At 43.6% G+C, this 17,702-nt stretch overlaps 1 protein-coding gene across 3 annotated transcripts in view; it reads right to left on the reverse strand.

Annotated features, from left to right (window-relative positions):
• The window catches only part of TROAP (trophinin associated protein), a 395,831-nt gene that overhangs the window by 74,093 nt on the left and 304,036 nt on the right, over nucleotides 1-17,702 (reverse strand). For all 3 annotated transcript variants that reach the window (XM_086964115.1, XM_086964124.1, XM_086964108.1), the window contains 2 exons: nucleotides 9,993-10,127; nucleotides 1,388-1,483 (listed from right to left, as the gene is read on the reverse strand). In XM_086964115.1, coding sequence (XP_086820241.1) covers nucleotides 1,388-1,483; nucleotides 9,993-10,127 — 231 coding nt within the window. The remainder of the gene's footprint in view (nucleotides 1-1,387; nucleotides 1,484-9,992; nucleotides 10,128-17,702) is intronic.

The raw sequence follows: 17,702 nt of genomic DNA on the forward strand, positions 1-17,702 counted from the left end.
TTTTCTTTCTCTCCATTTCGGCGGCCTGTTCGGCGACTAGCAGTTCGGCTGATCTCTTCGACGTATATGTCGACGTCGAAATGGGCTTCGGGTCCTTAATCAACGCCGAAGCGGGTCCTTTTCTTTCGAAGTCGAATGTTCCTTTTTGGGGACGCGCTTCGACAACCTTGGTTTTTAGCCGGTCTTCGCCGCCTGGGAGTCCTTTTCGAAGGATCCGCTGGGCTGTTTGTCCCTGGATGCAGCTGCGGACGTTGAGATTTTCGGCGCCAGTGCTCCCTTCGAGGACTTGGACTCTGTGTTTCGAAAGTCTGACTCAGACCTTCGAGGGTCTGTCGGGGGCTTAGGGGTCATCAACTCTCCTACCTCTTTAAAAGTCTTCTTATCGGTCTCTACGACCGTGTGTAGTCGTCCTCTTCTCCGGCGTCGTTGTCCTCCTCATCGCTCCAGAGCCCCAGGTCTCGAAGGGACTGTGGTTGACCCTTGCCTTGCATGTTGTAATTGGCTCTTCTTTGTCGCTCTCTAACCCGGGGAGTCTTCAGTGTGAAGGCGGAGCAGGCGTTGCAGTCCTTGCTCTCGTGGTCGACCGGTAGGCATAGGTTACAAACCGGGTGCTGGCCCTTCTGCGCGTATCTGTGGTGGCAGTTACGGCAGAATTTAAAAGGTGTCTTGTCAATTTCTTGCGCTCAGGGGGCCCCCTGTGTGCGCATTCTCCTTTGGCGTCGAAGTTCTCCTTCGTCGTCACGGCTCAATAGTGTTGTTGGTCGTCGTCTTCTCAGTCTTTTCCATGCAAAAATCGACTTCTCTGCGTCTTCTTTCCTCCAAAACTCTGGACCCCCTCAGGAACAATCCAGACCCAATGACGGAAAAAAGAATCTGAAGATGGCGCCCAAAGGTGGGAGCTTCCGCAGGAAGCGTGCCGACGTCACAGGAAGTACACCAAAAAGTGGGATGTCAACGCCCACCTGGGCGCCGAAAAAAAAAAAAAAAAAAAAAAAAAAGGAAAAGACTACGATTACGGACCCAACCACTAGACCGCGGAATAATGCACAGCATAGTGAATCCAGAAAGATTCACGCTGCAAAACCTACCTATTCTGCCACCCTCTGAAGTGCCTGAGCTTGGGAAGGAACCCCAGATGTGCACCTGGTAATCAACTTCATATGAGACACATAGTGTGAGGTGCAGGAGCACCTAAAGTAAAAAATATTCTCCTTCTAAGAAACAAACATCAAGATGCATCTGGATGATACCATACAGCTTCAGAACAAACCCTGCAGAGTGCACAATGATATTACCCTCCTTCTGGGGCTTAAGGTCCAAGGTGCAACTGGCTAACATCCTTGCTGTGGGTTAGAGACATCTAAGATTGCCAAAGGCTGGTACTCACTATTGGAACAGCCGCTTCATCTTCAGGAGTCTCATGGGAGTGTTGGGAGGCAGACTGGGGAGACAAACCATCAGACCACTTCACACGACTGGAGGACTGTAAGAGGAGAGAATGGTCAGAAGAAGTAAATAAATAAATATAATAAATAAGGTCAATGAGCGAACAGTAGCAGAATAACTTTAGCAAGAATCCTTGTACCAGACATAAGCTGATGACCATCTGCTGGACGCGACAGAAGCAAAGAAAGTCTAATATGACTAGTCTTTTTCAAAGAGTAAAGCTAAGTAAATGATGCTGATGGAGTAGGACTAGAGTGCAATAAAAAAAAGAAAGGAATGTTCCTCACAACTGAGGCATACCACATCACATGGAACTAAACCACCTGCATTAATCATGTTACTAAAAGGCAAACCAAGTTCAGATTTATTAGTCCGACCCCTACAATTCACTTTAACTACCGGAGGCCTCTTTCTGCTCAGTAACACCGTGCTCCACAATATCCCTGCATAAGTAAGAAAGAAGACATCCATCAGTGGAGATGTAAAAATGCATATCATTAACTAACTTTTTTCACCATTGGGTTTCCTACTAATGAATTGAAAATCAAACCTATTCCAATTTCACCAATGGAGAAAACAAGAAAGCGCTCAAGGGTGTACACTACAAAGATAACGGACAGGTAATCAAACAAGGCTGGCAAGATGGCTGCCGTGGTGTGGGTTGTGTGAGTAGCTCAGCTCCCTGCTCAGAGTTCCCTGGTGGGAGAACGCTTCGTGTTTAGCTGGACTAACTCGGCTTCCTGGGAAGTATCTATGGGTTCAATATATGGCTCTTGTAATGTTTTAAATAAGTCGCAAGCAGTAAGAAGCGGCGTGTAATTGACACTGAGGGGCTCCTCCCTCCATTTGATCCAGCTGGAGGTTCGCAAACCTGATTCCCCGGTCCGCGGATGCTAGCTGGCCTGCTCCTTTCTCGGCGGTGTGCTCCGCTGTGGCGTTTCCCAGTATTAACGTCTGGTTTCCGAAGCTTCATGGTCCGTGGAGGGACCCGCAAGAAGAAAATGCCGCTTAAGGAGCCTAAGGAGCAAACTAAAGCGGTCACTAGGAGCACCGCGTCAAAAGCTGCCGTAGGAGAAAACAGTGCAGGTACAGCGTTGGTGGGCGGTAAGAAAATGCTGGCAAGTATTGAAGCGGACACGGGTGCATCTACCTCGGGGAAAGGAAGGGCCCTAACTTTACCGGCGCTATTTGAGAAGCAGGCAGCTAGAAACCGCAATGTGAGCGATACTGACGAAATTGTGCAGAATCCCGACAAGGTGGTACAAATTATTAGAGATAATACCATAGACGACGGGTTAATACGTCTAGGCTTAAGGGACCTGGCCTCAGGGAACAGCTGCATTATGGGAGATGGAGTCCTCATAGAACCCCGTTGTGGCACAATGTCGGATCCTAACTCTGGCGCGACGCTACAAAACACAAGAGTGCCTGGGCTCACTGATACATCACTGGCACTAGAGGTATTGGAGGTGCCTGTACCGCAAGAAGCAGTAGAGAACTTCTTTTCTTTATCTGACCCCTCCTCAGATGAGACTATGAATCATAGTAAAGACTGGGCAGACTACAGTGAAGATAGTAGTTCTGTCGAAGCGGAATTTGAGGAGTCAAGACAATGTAATTTCTCCACATTCGAACGCTTCCACTGTAAGAAGGCGAAGGAAAAGAGGCTCGCAGCGCACGACCGGTACGGTTAGTGAGGTGCGAGCTGAAACATGCGAAGGGCTTGAAGCAGCCATTGTGGTATCAGTGGAAGAAGCGGGACTAAAAACCAGATCAAAAACTGGAGAACAATCTGGGAATGAGAACGTTCCAACGAATCCTAAAGAAATAACCCTAACTACTATCTATAACACCATGATGAGCCATTGCGCCGAAAGTAAGTCAGAAAATCAGAGCACTCAGGCAACCTGCTCAAAAGTCAAAAATGCTGTGCGACGAGCCATTAAACTTTGTACTGAAACGGCTAGCAGAGTATCAGAGGGTGAGGCAAGAATTTTGGCACTGGAGGAAGAGGCTATGTCACAAAAGCCTGAATTTGAGAATGTTAAAGCGCACAAAGATGACATTTCATACAAATTGTCTGGGCTGGAGAATCAGGCTCGCCGGAACAATTTACGCTTTCTCAGAAAACCTGAGAAAAAGGAAGGTGCAGACGCAAGAAGATTTATCATCGAGCTATTGACCGAAGCATTTCCCGACCTCTCATCATGGGACTGGTCAAAAGAAGTGCAAAGAGCGCATAGATTTCCGTTCAATGCAAGAAAGCCTCGGCAGGGCAAGGAGGAATATCTTAGGGCTATATTTGTTTGTTTTAATAATTTTCTCGCCAGGGAAGAAATCTATAGTTTAGCCCGTCCTGATAAAAAAAGCTGTGGCCAAGAATCGTGCATTTTTTCTACGACCCGATTTCTGCCAGGACACAGTTTCCCAGCGCTGGCATTTAAGGCAATTAATACCAGAATTTCAAAAAAAGGGGGCTACTGTATTTTTGCAGAACCCAGCTAAATAAAAAATTGTGGTTAAAGGGCAGACAACATTTTTCCTTTCAGAAATCAAAGCCAAGGAATACTTCGATTCTTTATGAGGTTTAAAGCAAGGGTTTGATTAAGTAAGGAGTTTATTTACTAAAAACCCTGACCTGTTATTGTTAAAGTCAGATGAACAGTGGTAGAGCGGATATGACATACATATCCATTATGTTGCTCTTTGACTACAATATGGTTCTTCTTTTTCTCTTCTTCCTGGGGTTCTCGGGGTGGGGGAAACGGCAATCCATACTCTACAGGAACTGATGGTTCCTGAGCCTCATATGTTCGGGAGGTGGGAGGGGGGGGGGTTTGTCTGGGAGGGGGTGTGGTGGAAAGGGGGGGTGGTGGTGGGGGTGCAAGGCAGTGGTAGATTTCAAGGTGTACACAGTCAGACAGATCAATATAGTATGTGTTTTTGGCTCGAGTGCTGGTAGAGAAAGATTAATGATGTTAGGGTGGTGCTAATTCTATGTCATTATGGATAAAAAAATTAAAATATGTACACTAAATGTCAATGGCCTTAATGACCCAAAGAAGATCGGGATCTTGCGTAAATTAATTCAGCTTCTACGGATTGATAACTTGTGTTTACAAGAGACACATATCTCTTGGGGTAAACGGAATATATTGCATAGCCTGGGGCTTGATCTTTTAGTTCGCTCAAAGCAGACAGGGGTAAAAAGAGGTATTGCGATACTTATGAGACAAGGGGTTGGAAAATGTGTTAGAACTTCAGCTGATAAATGGGGGCGGTGGGGACTAGTGGAAATGATTATAGCGGGTAATAAATTCTCGTTATGTTGTTTATATGGTCCAAATCTGGATGATAATGAGCTGTTTGACACAGTTAATTTAGAACTTGCCACTTGGTCCCAACCCCTTATTCTCTGCGGAGACTTAAATATTCATGTGGAATCTGAGTGCAATATTAGGGCACTAGGGAGATATAAAGGTCGGAAGGTCAGGACGTATAGAGCTTTGCGAGCTTTAGTATTAGGAAATGGGTTATTTGATGCTTGGAATAAATGTCAACCTACTGACCCTGGTTACACATTTTTCTCAACACCACATCGGAAATTTGTTCGACTAGATTACTTTTTTATTTCTTCCTTTTTTTGGAGAAGTTTGATATTGATATTATGCCCCAAGTAGTTTTGGATCATAATCCTGTTATATTAGAAGTATCGCTGCCCTCTCAGAGTTTTAATTCAAATTGTCAATGGTCGTTTCAAAGGAATCTGCTTCTAGATGCAAACTATTTGTCACACATGTCTAAAATTATTCAGGATTTTTTTCTGTGTAATAATGGTACAGCCTCAATTCAAACCGTTTGGGATACTTTTAAATCAGTCATAAGGGGGGAAACCTTTAGCTATTCCAATTTTCGGCGTAGGAAAACTAAGGAGGAATTTACTCACAAATCCGATAAAGTTAGGCAGGCCGAGCTGAAACTAGTTACTAATATTAGATGTGGTCAGGGAATTGAGGAAGCTCAACGTCTCTTAACTATCGAACGGGCTGTTTTATATGCCTATTTAGCTGATCAGGTTGCTATTAAATATAAGCAACACAAGGCAGAATGTTATGAATTCAATGAGCAGACTGGTAAAATCTTAGCTCAAAGGCTAAGACAAAAAGCTGTTATGAACGATATAACAAAAGTTGTTGACTCAGAAGGTGTAGTTCAAGAAACCCAAGCCGGGATATTAAAAGCGTTCAGTGGTTTTTATGAATTATTATACAATAAATCGGATAATGCTGGTACCGAAAACAGGGATCCATTGGACTATCTGATGAATATTGGTAATTCCCCAATTGCAGATGCAGATAATATATTCTTAGGTGCCCCAATTACCTGGGACGAAATTGAAGCTGCTATTTTGGGGTTAGCTTCAGGTAAAGCGAAGGGGCCAGATATGATCCCCCTGGAATTTTACTGTGTCTTCCGAAAATGCGCTTAAACCAGAGTTATTCAAGATCTTTCATCGAGCTTTTCAAGGATATCCACCAATATTCTGGTCTCTGGCTACCACAGTGATTTTAAACTAGGATATTATAGGCCGATATCTCTCATAACATCAGATAGCAAAATTTTCTCGAAAATATTAGCTAATAGATTGGAAGACATAATGCCAACTGTAGTTTCCAAAATTCAGTACGGCTTTATAAAAAAACGGGATACTACTGATCACGTTAAACGGATTATTACTCTATTAGATTGGGCGCAGGCCACGGGATCCCCAGTCGGCGTAGTCCTGTTGGATGCTGAAAAAGCTTTCGATCGGGTCGACTGGGGCTTCCTGTGGTCTGTATTGGTCTGGAAAGGGCTTCCAAAAGAATTTATCTGTGCTGTGCAGGCATTGTACACCAATCCTAAAGCAGTAATTCGGATAGCTACTGACACGTCTGACCCTTTTCCGATCACAAGGGGGACAAGGCAAGGGTGTCCTTGTTCCCCCTTGCTGTTCGCGTTATATATTGAACCTTATTTAAACTGATTAACAAAAGTGGGATCCCCCCCGGTCATATTACATCAGATAGATTATAAGGTCTTCGCCTATGCGGATGACGTTGCGATCATCACAACAGATGTTGCATCTGCCCTACCTAAAATTAGATAACTTGCTCAAGAATTCGGGGAACTATCTGGATACAAATTAAACATTACGAAAACTCAGGTAATGCATTCGGTAGTATTTGTTTCTACAGCCTCTTATCTTGGCGTGACAATTTCAGCTAAAGTGGAAGACATTGTTGGGCTTAATACAGATCCATTACTGCTTTCTGTTAATCGAACCCTTGAAAGGCTGAATAATTTACATTTATCTTTATATGGCCGTACAAATGCAGTTAAAATGATTATATTTCCTAAATGTTTGTATTTATTTCTCACATACCACTTTTGTTCCCCTCTGCTTTTTTTAACAAATTAGATCGAACTGTTTCTAGGTTCTTAGGGGGCTTCCGGAGAGCTAGAAGATCTCTTAGGTGGTGTGTAATGCCAATAACTAGAGGAGGGTTAGGGATTCCGAATTTTCGCTTATATTATTGGGCAATTTTTATAAAAGCTATGGGTATCTTAATTTTTCCGGATTTTAAGCTGGATGAAGCTATGGCACCCTCAATTTACGAAATGCTACTTGGAGCTGAAGCTCGACTATGTTTGCTCAGGTTTATAGAACAGAGTTACTATAAAAAAACGAAGTTCAAAGTTTTGATATCGGCGTGGGAAATTTGGAAACAATTTAATAAAAGGTTTTGTTTTTGTATAAAATGGAATTATTACACGCCTTTTTTGGGGAACCCTCAACTTCCCGAAATCTTTAGGGACTCCGTTATGCAGAGGTGGAACGATTTTAAAATTTGTTCATTTGGTGATCTATATCAGAATGGGCAATTGGTATCATACTCTTATTTACAAGACAGATATAGTCTCATAAGAGGGGACTTCTTTAAATATCTTTAAATCCGCAGCTTCCTAGAGTAAACAAATCTGCAAAAAACCAGTTCTATGAGCAAAGTGGAGGTGTTGGAAAGCTGCAGGAGAAAAAGCAGAATTGGCACGATATATCAACTGATGCTAAACAGAAATAAAGACGATCTAGAGGTCTATACTAATAAATGGCGAAGGTATCTTGGAATAGAGAAAGTGGATATACCCAGATCTCTAAAAATGGCTAGTATTGTTTTGTTTAATGGGTCATTTAAAAGCCAGCACTTTATGTCCGTTTTTGATTTGTATTATACACCATCTAAACTGGCGAAATGGAAAGCATTAAAAGGTACTAAATGTAGTCGCTGTGGATATAAGGCTGCCGATTTAGCCCACATGCTTTCTCACTGTCCGAAATTAGCTCAGTTTATATTAGAAGTGCAAGGTTTTTTAAATAACATCATGGAGTCATCACCTGTATTATCATCAGAATTGGTGATATTAGTAGTTCAATCTGAGCAAATGGATATTATAACGATGGAAGAGGAAGGCTTTTTATTTATAGCCATGTCTGTATACAGATATTGTATAACATCTCGCTGGCTAGAAGCTGATCCTTCGGCTTTCGCTCACTGGCAGTCTAAATTATTAAATGTTTACCAGCTCGAAATCGCGGTGTATAGACTTAAGGGTCGGAAAAAGAAGATGTTTAGACAAAAGTAATGGTCACCTATTAGTAACTGGATATAATTGCTTAGCTTGGATTTAAATTTTACCCTAAAATAATGTATACCTGTTTGTTTTTGTTGTATTACCTTGCACATACTGTAACGGTGATAATGCTGATTATGTTTTTCTCTGTGATGAATCATTCAATGGTGTTTTATTTGTGACTCTTTCTTTTCTGTGTACCCAGTAATCATCCACTGCCATAACATTCAATTAAAAAAAAACAACAACAACAAAAAAACAAGTTGCTTCGAGTTTCTTGACCCAATTAGGCATATTTTCTGTAGTCTGAAAGTAGGGCCCTGAGATAAACCATGACACTCTGTTCTCGTATGTTGTTGAAAGAAACAGCCTGTATTAATGAGGCTTGCACCAGATATATGAATGCACAAAGAAATGCTGCCAACAATCCAGCTAAATAAGCTGTGCTTTATAGTACTTGGCAAGTGGCTTACAAGTTTTGGCGATCATCATTAAGCATCCTCTTCTAACTCACAATTGGTCACATCCACACAGATGAGCACAAAGTTTTAGAACATACTAGCTGCCTTGTTCTCATACATAGAACATAGTTACGAGCTGCCATTAATTAGACAAACCACCGTAGAAACTGGGTAATTCTTGGTCTTTAAGTAAACTCAGGGAACAGTCTTCTTCTCATGGAGCACCTGTCATCGCAGTGACACTCCCAATACAAGGGAATCAAATAATTTTTTCTAGCAACAATTTTTAGCATTGTACAAGCATGATATCTGGCCAAGCCAAGCTACAAGATTGACGCATGGCGCACAGAGTAGATGACTCCTGATGTTCGGTGGACAGACAGGGGTGGCACACTTGATTGAGGTCTGTCCATAGGAAACTTCACTGGACACTTTGGGCAGTATCTGAATGTAGTCCTTTCCATTACAGGTGCATTCCCTGGTGCTGAGGAGTGGGTGAAAGCCCAAAGTAGTCAAACGTGGATCTGAAGCAGAGGCGACCAGACACTTGGAACTGGCGATAGATAGATACAGTGCTTATTCAACTGACATGGTAGAGAAAAAAAAGAATGGGCCCGGAGAAAACACTGCGCGGGGTTGATCCATTGCTCGAAGGTACACATCTGAACCCAATGGTAAGGAAAAAACAATGGGGCCGATGTCCATGTGTATTACAAGTCATGGTTGTGGTTGCTATACATTGTGACTCGAAATCTCGAAGACGAAAAAAACATAAAGAAGTCGAAGCCCAACACTATAATGCAGGAGGGTGCACAGCATGTGTTTCTACAGCTACACATGCCACAAATACACACACACACACACACACTCTGGATCCAAAGTATGGAAACCATGAGTTAGAATTTAAAAGGTACATTGCTCACCATATTATTTGAAGAGTATGGGACGGGTCCTGCTTTCATCAGGTTTTAAATGTAATGTTGGGCAGCTCAACACAAATATGAAGTAACTCACAACTGACAAGTAGATTTGGATCGAGTGTTTGGGGTTGTAACATGTAACATCTAAATATTGACTTTCCTGCTTTACGTACATATAAATAAATACCAATTCTTCATAAAAGGGATACCCTGCCTCATTGAATGTATTGTTTCATTTACTGTATCATGCTGTACCTATTTTTACACAATACCACATTCTTAAGAAAGCTTACACTGCTCAACATTGCTTCCCCAGGAAAGTTGCGTATTACATGCAAGCCATTTTGAAAATCCCTCTGGGTAGAACAAAAAGAGCTCTCTCTCAAGGGAATGCGGTTCTGTAAGGAAAAGACCCTCAATCAGCCACCCCTACCTCTGCAGGAAGTGCTCCATCAAACTCCCATGGGTATAAACCTCTGTGGATTGTGTTTACCTCCTGGATGGTGGGTCTCTGGTTGCTTGCTGCTGCGGTCTCAGAGTTCTGTAGCTTGCTAGCTGCATCCAAGGCCAGAGCTTGAGGTGTTTTTGGAAAGATCAGATGGCGTCTCTTCTGAAGAGATCTGAAATGCTAAGCGTAAACATGCATACAAAAAGATCATGTCTTCACATTTAGAGAACATGAGAGAAAAGAAGGGCTTTGCATATTTAAAGCAGCAATTAGGAATTAGTACATAGCATCCACTGAAAAACAAGCAAAAAACGACATATCAATGTCAACAGCTTTACCTGCAACTATGTACTATTGGTACAGAAGATTCACATTTATGAATCAAAATGGGTGTTATCTGATGGAGACTCACAGAAGGCGATCTCAGTCATTTTACAAATGCTTACAGGGTAGTACACATGCCAGAAGGAACTCCCTTCAACATTGATGTCATTGGAGCCACCACATCAGAAAAGTGTGAGATAAACCGCCTATAAAAATCGGTGAAGCCTAAGAGGACCTGTATGTCCTTGACACATGATGGAATCGGCCAGGTAACAATGGATTCTCTTTCGCGGATCCATCTGAATCCCATCTGCAGAGATAATGAAACCCAAGAACTCCACACTTGTATGAAACTGACATTTCTCTAGCTTTACATACAGTTGATGTTTCTTTAATTTCTGCAAAACCTGGGTTACATGTAATTCATGCTTCACACTGGTCTCAGAAAAAATCAAAATGTCATTTATGTACACTATGACACTTAAATCCAAAAAATCTCTCAAAACCTCATTAATAAAAAACTGAAAGGCTCCCAGAGTATTACATAAACCAAAAGGCATAACACAATACTCAAACAAACCAAATTTTGTTCTAAAAGCAGTTTTCCATTCGTCTCCTGCACGGACACGAATGAGATGGTACGCTCCTCTCTAATCCAACTTGGTAAATATTGTGGTATGATTCAGTTGATCCAACAACACTGGAATTAACGGGAGAGGATACTTGTTTTTCACTGTAACTTTATTAAGGGCCCTATAATCCACACACACGCGTAAAGTGCCCTCCTTCTTAGGAATAAATAAGATAGCAGAGGACACAGGCGAAGAAGATGGACGGATGAAACCCTTTGCCAACATCTCATCTATATGATCCTTTAAATGCTGCTCCTCAGGTCCAGACGAGGCATAAATTCGGCTACAAGGCACTTAGTGCCAGACACTAGGTCAATTCGACAATGAAAAGACTGATGTGGAGGAAGACTATTAGCTAGAACCTTATCAAACACATCACCAAACGCTGCATAAGGAGAAGGTAGAGTCAAAACCTCTCCTACAGCACAAGTCAATGGAGATACCCAATCGGTGGCGATCTGATAACAACACTGCAAACAATGAACAGAATCCAGAGTTACGGTTCGCCTTACCCAATCTATCCTAGGATTGTGCGTCTGCAGCCAAGGTACCCCTAGGACCACAACAAAAGAAGGGGCATCAATAAGATCAAAACAAATGGACTCTGAATGACCATTATCACATAACAGACACAATGGTTCAGTTTGGCGTGTGATTGACCCTGATGTCAATTCTGTTCCATCGATAGCTCGTACGCCTTCTGGCTGTTCCTTGTATACACAGGGAATCATCAACTTCTCGGCCAGCTGGATATCAATAAAATTGCCAATGGCTCCTGAGTCGAGCAACACCGAAACAGACGCTCTGTTGCTGTTCGAAATCACCAAGCATGCAGAAACAGAAAAAATGCCTCGGCGCCCTCTGGACAGCCCCTGCTACCTCATACAAAGCATGGTAACCCTCATGAACCAGGGGTCCCCCTGATTGTCCTATGAAGGCTACTACATTTTTTGATGGGACACTAGATGGCTTAACTGTACATTCACGAGCGTAGTGGCCTCCCTGTCCACAGTACAAACACAGATTACATTCTTGCCTCCTTCTCTTCTCCTCACTTGACAGAGGTCCTCTAACCCCACCTATCTCCATGGGTTCAGGTACTGGCTTATGCTCCACAAGAGCTTTCCCCTAGGATCTGACCACCACTGTTCGAGACGCCTGAAAGCGATTCCTTTCTCCACGCCTCTCCGACAACTGATGATTTAATTTTACCACCAGGTCTATGAATGCTACACAGTCGTCTGGAGGATCTACCACTTGAGACACTATGTCTTTTAAATCCTCACACAACCCTTAATAAAACAGGGAAGTTCTCTTTGCCATTGGCCACGGAGTTTCCGACACAAGCCAATTAAACGTGGAAATATGTGTTAACAGGTCCTGCCTGCCTTGTCGCAACTTCAAAAACTCAGCATCACTAGCCTGCATAAAAGCATGTTTAGCGAATAAACATCGCATTTGTTCTTTAAACGCTGGATAGTTGTACAATACACGATCGTCATTATCCACCAATGGGACTGCCCATAATGCAGCTGTACCAGCCAAATACGAGATAATGAATGCAACTTTTGCAGAATCAGGAAAAGCGTTTGGTCTACACATAAAATGTAAGTGACACTGATTCATAAATGTACTGTACTTGTTACTGTCACCTGTGAACCTTTCTGGTGCCGCCATTGGCACAGAAACTGGAGTCATTACAGTAACCGCTATAGGAGTCCCACCACTAGCACCGTGCCCCGACCCCCTATCAAACTGGAAAGTAGCGGGCTGTACTATGGGACCCTGTACCCTGGATTGGGACTGATCGCTGGCTTTTACCATGCTGAGCTCCTGTCTCAACCCCAGGTTTTCCTGTCTCAGGTCCTGTACCTGTGACTGCAGAGTCGTAATAGCCCCCATCAAGTCCTGTAACGTTGGGCCATTATCCCCACCCATCGGATTTCCTGTCTCATCCATACTCGTCCGGGCAGCGTATAAATTCGTGGGCTTGGTTTTTCTGTCAGTTCTCACCAACACACTACGCCCAACACAGCAGGAACGAGGATGATCCCATTCCTCTGCCCACACCCAAGTAAAGTACACTGGAATATACACAGTGCACAAGTCAAGTGGGCACAGGGAGAGGGTGGGAGAAAACAAGGAAAATGCAGCCGATAAGACCCCAAGGATTGACACAGCTTTTTGTTTATTCTATGGATACCACTTTTAACAACTGCGCCTAAAAAAAGTGAACGAACAGTAAGTCACCAAATAGGACTCAATAGTGATACAGACACACACACACAGAGCCTGTTTCTATAACCATGCATAGACAGTGTTAACCATTGACTTTCTTACCAGTCCTAGATGGCTGCAGTCCTTATGCAATGTCTTCAGTCCTCAAAACATCCAGGTGCAAGTAAATACGAGTCTTGAAATCTGCGGTCCCATCCCATCATTAGCAGCAAGAATTATTCATAAGGGGGGAAAAGTCTTTCCGACATAAAACCCCCCCCAATACGTTAATATATACAAATTATTCCCGAAAATACTAAATAAGTGGCCACTATCTAGTGCTCAAAAACCAAAAGTACTCGAAAAACTGCCGGGAAAGACAGCGTTCGTAATTGCACCGAAAACCCACACACAACGATGTGGATAGCTCACAAAAGATCCAGAAAGTACCAAAAAAATCAACATGCAGCCGCGTATTGAATGCTGAATACGGACAAAAGAGGCACACAATACCTCTCCTACATGTGTTCACCAGAAGTCCGAGCCGCAAAGCAAAAGAGAAAACAAGGAATCCTCGATGTCCCGAAAACTCCCATACAGGCAAGGCAAACGAAGGGGGGAAAACACAGGCGAGGCTCCAGCGATCCCGCAAGGAGTAACAAGCACTGGCGTTGCCAATAGGTCTCGCAGTAGGAAAGTTTGAGCTATTGGTTTTCTAAATGACATTTTATTTTTTTGTTTTGTGATTTACAATGGCCATACTTTTAACTTTTCACATTAGGAAAGTTTGAGCGATTGGTATTGTAAATGACACTTTTTTAATTTACGTGTTGGTTTTGAAAATAGCAAAATTAATAGCTTTGCCAGTTACAATGTCAATAGTTTTAACTTTCGCAAATGTGACACCTATAGCATTTGTAATGCAATGTGTGTTGTATTTACGTGACTTAGATGTATTGATATTACAAATAACAATGGCTTTTAATTTTGTAAATAATTAATACTTAAATAAAAGTTATTGTAATTTATAATGGCAATAGCTTAAACGTTTGTAAATAAATTTTGTGAAGATTATGTTCAGTGTATTTTATTGTGACGAAAATCCAAGAACATTGCATTTGCACCTACACACACATATGTGTTGTAGCACTGAGTGGTGTGAGGGTGAGAGGGTGAGAGGGTGTGAGGGTGTGAGGGTGAGGGTGAGTGGGTGTGTGAGGGTGAGTGAGGGGGTGTGAGGGTGAGAGTGTGTGAGGGTGAGGGTGTGAGGCTGAGTGAGGGTGAGAGGGTTGTGAGGGGGGGTGAGGATGAGGGGGTGAGTGAGGGTGTGAGGGTGAGTGAGGGTGTGAGGGTGAGGGGGTGTGAGGGTGGGTGAGGGTGTGACCAGTTAGATATGGTTGGTATATGTTAAGCATAATGAGGATAAGAAATGGACCGCAGAGCGTTAGATATATATGTTTACGGTATTTGCAAATAGAGGAAAGCGTCCCCACCCCTGTAAGAAATACTGGCAGGATAATGAGCAAGTAAGTGAAAACTAGATTTAGGAACAGCCATACGAGATGCGCCTATGTTCCCAGACGATCGGTCAGGCGATGGAGCCGAGATTGGGCTCCAGTCGCCTCTTTCAAAGACTTCAACTCCGCTTCCATATAAGGTAGCACAGGATAGACGATGTCGGTGATGCAACGTGCCCCCCCCCCCCCTTCGGTATGCATTTGGAGCGGGGGAACCAGGCTTGATCCACCATGTTTGGCTCGGCACCCAGTGATTAGGAGCAAATCACGTAATCACCCACGGGACTAACACTAAGGAAGGTGCCCCCGTTCTATAACGCTGCTGTGCGTGTAAAAAAAAAAATGCTTTCATACCAGCGGGCTGAGTCCACACCAGCTATAGCAGTGCACTCCTACGCATTGGAGGTAAGACTACAATGCAAAAAAAAAAAAAAAAATGAATATGTTTAAAAGTAAAGAGCCCCATACTGCGATTGCTACAATAGTTAATTGTCGATGCATTAACAATTGATGTGTGCTCTTATGGCTGGGGGTGTGTCTGCCTGTAGAAATTGTGCACTGATGCGGAGTGGTTGTGATTGTGTGTGTGTGGCTGTGCATATGGTTGTGTGTGTGTGGTTGTGCATATGGTTGTGTGTGTGTGTGTGGTTGTGTGTGTGTGGGTGTGTGTGGTTGTGTGTGTGTGTGTGTGTTTGTGTGTGGTTGTGTGTGTTTGTGTGTATGGTTTTGTGTGAATGCGTGTGTGGTTTTGTGTGTGTGGTTGTGTGCGTGTGGTTTTGTGTGTGTGGTTGTGCGTGTGGTTCCACATGGTCAGAAGAGAAAAGGGGTAGAGCTGCAGGCATTTGTTTAAACTTCCGTCTTAAAGAATCCTTTACATGCTGCTAATCTCATATTGGAATTAAAAGATTGCAGGTGTCATATCTTGAAAGATCTTTGGCGGAGGTGTCAAAAGATGGAGAAACGCGAGGAAACGCATGTTAAAATAAACTTTAAGGATTTAAAACACTGCTTTATATTCGTGTGATGATATACGATTTCCGCAAATGCCAAAATCTTTGAACAGATAGAGAGTTGGATTAAAAAGGCGGAATTTAATTACCATTTTAATTTGCACTTAAGTGGATGGAGGTTTAGCAGGCGAAAGCTAAAATTAAGGGACAATCATCTCCAAATCAGTAATGTGTGGGATCCTAAAACAGATTTTTTTTAACATTACACGTTGTGGAAGTCAACCATATAAATCGGCGTTTGTGAACGCTATGGTAAGTCAGAACGAGATTAAGTGTGCCGAGAAAGTGATATCACTACTAATGACTGGTGTGGGCGCCCGGACACACGAGGCCCGATAATCCGCTGTGGGCAGAGGCGGGAAAGCCTCTCCGGCAGACTATAAAAGGACTTACGGTAAACGCGCCGGGCGCTGTGTATACACCCCTGCAGGGGGAGAATAGTCCACCCTTCAGCGGCACATCCATCTGTCTCACATGGCGGCACCTAATAATGAGGTCGAGGCACGCAGCTGGACGGGGTGACTTCACACCCTCAGCATTGAGCCGATGCTGGGAAGCCTGCACCCATACCACAAAGAGCCGGCGCTTCGGAGAGGCCTGTGGATGAACAAGCGCTGGCATTGTTTGTGTTACTGAATAACCCGCCCATGCAGTACAAGTGGGTAGTAGTGCCAACAAACTTAGCGCTTTCGCCTGCCAGATGGAGCCTGCCCGCCCACCTGTACGGAGCCAGCCACCAGGGGCATTCTAGTTTACTCAGCTCGGTGAGAGGGAAGGAGCATGGAAAGAGATTGAGGTGAATTATATAACTCGATGGCTAAACAAAGCACGACAGACAGATAGCATTAGCGAATGTTACCAGTCAAATAAAGCAGCCAGAAAAGAATCCCAAATATTCAACTACACGAATCGAGACAGAAGGTTTCACTACGCCTTAGATTTGTAGTGCCGGGTAAATAATTGCAGGGTAACTTCTTTACTTACATTTTTCAAGTCATATTCATCATCGCACTTGTCATGTAATTTGTGCCCTGAACCACACTTTCAGGATGACATGCCAGTCAAGAGAAAAAGAAAGAAAGAAAAACACAAAAAGCACAATGATGTGAATGCCGCGTCATTTTGTATTCGTTCAACATGCATTTGTGCGCCTGAAAAAACAACATTCGTTTTTTCCTTTATCGATCTGAGGCGTATTAGTATATTAAACAAGCGAAAAGAAGAGCAAACAAAGCTGTTTTGGAGAGTGACGGGGGGGGAGGAGTCCTTTGCGGCAGAGGCAAGGAGTGTGGCAAATGGCCGGAGGGAAGCCGGATGGGGGCGGGAGAGCCTGGTGGGGGGGGGGGGGGGGGGGGGGGGGGGGTGGGGGGTTGGGGCGGGAATGTGAGCGAGGAGCTCACGGTGAGACTGTAGGGGGTGTCGACAAGGGGAGGAGTCCTTTGCGGCAGCGGCAAGGAGTGTGGCAAATGGCCGGAGGGAAGCCGGATTAGGAGGGAGGCTGATGCGCGTGCTTGTTAGGTCACGTGATTCACGTGAACTTAAAGAAAACCGCAGGAAGGAGTAGTTTCTGTCCTGTAACTCCAGTTCTGTAGTAGGGGTATCTCTGTTATAGTCATAATCTAGTGAATAGTCCCGCCCATGTGCGTGGACCCCGGCAATCAAAAATAATCTCTTAAGGTGTCAAAATAATGCAGAAACTGCAAAGACACTTAAGAGAGAATTTAAAGACAAATAATGCAGCCTATATCCACAGGCTACACTGTCCAGTACTTCAACTAGAATTTCCACCAAAAAAACACCACACACAACACAGCCTGCAGTTTCTACCATAGAGAAACTTGCCTCCCCCAGTCAAAGACTCTGGAATGATAGAGAGGAAGGTAGGGACAGACAAGCCCCATAGGCTGCCATTATGTGGCTTAAATAGGATACTGTGCCTTTAAGAGAACTTTCCAGAACTTCTCCCAGTATCCCAGAATGCATAGCAGGTCCCTCTTACTTCAGTTCTTTTTGAAGGCGAAGCACGCCAGACCTGTCGCATTCTTGTATGATGAA

This window comes from Lissotriton vulgaris, chromosome 1_1, assembly GCF_964263255.1.
Source record: "Lissotriton vulgaris chromosome 1_1, aLisVul1.2, whole genome shotgun sequence".
NCBI lineage: Eukaryota > Metazoa > Chordata > Amphibia > Caudata > Salamandridae > Lissotriton > Lissotriton vulgaris.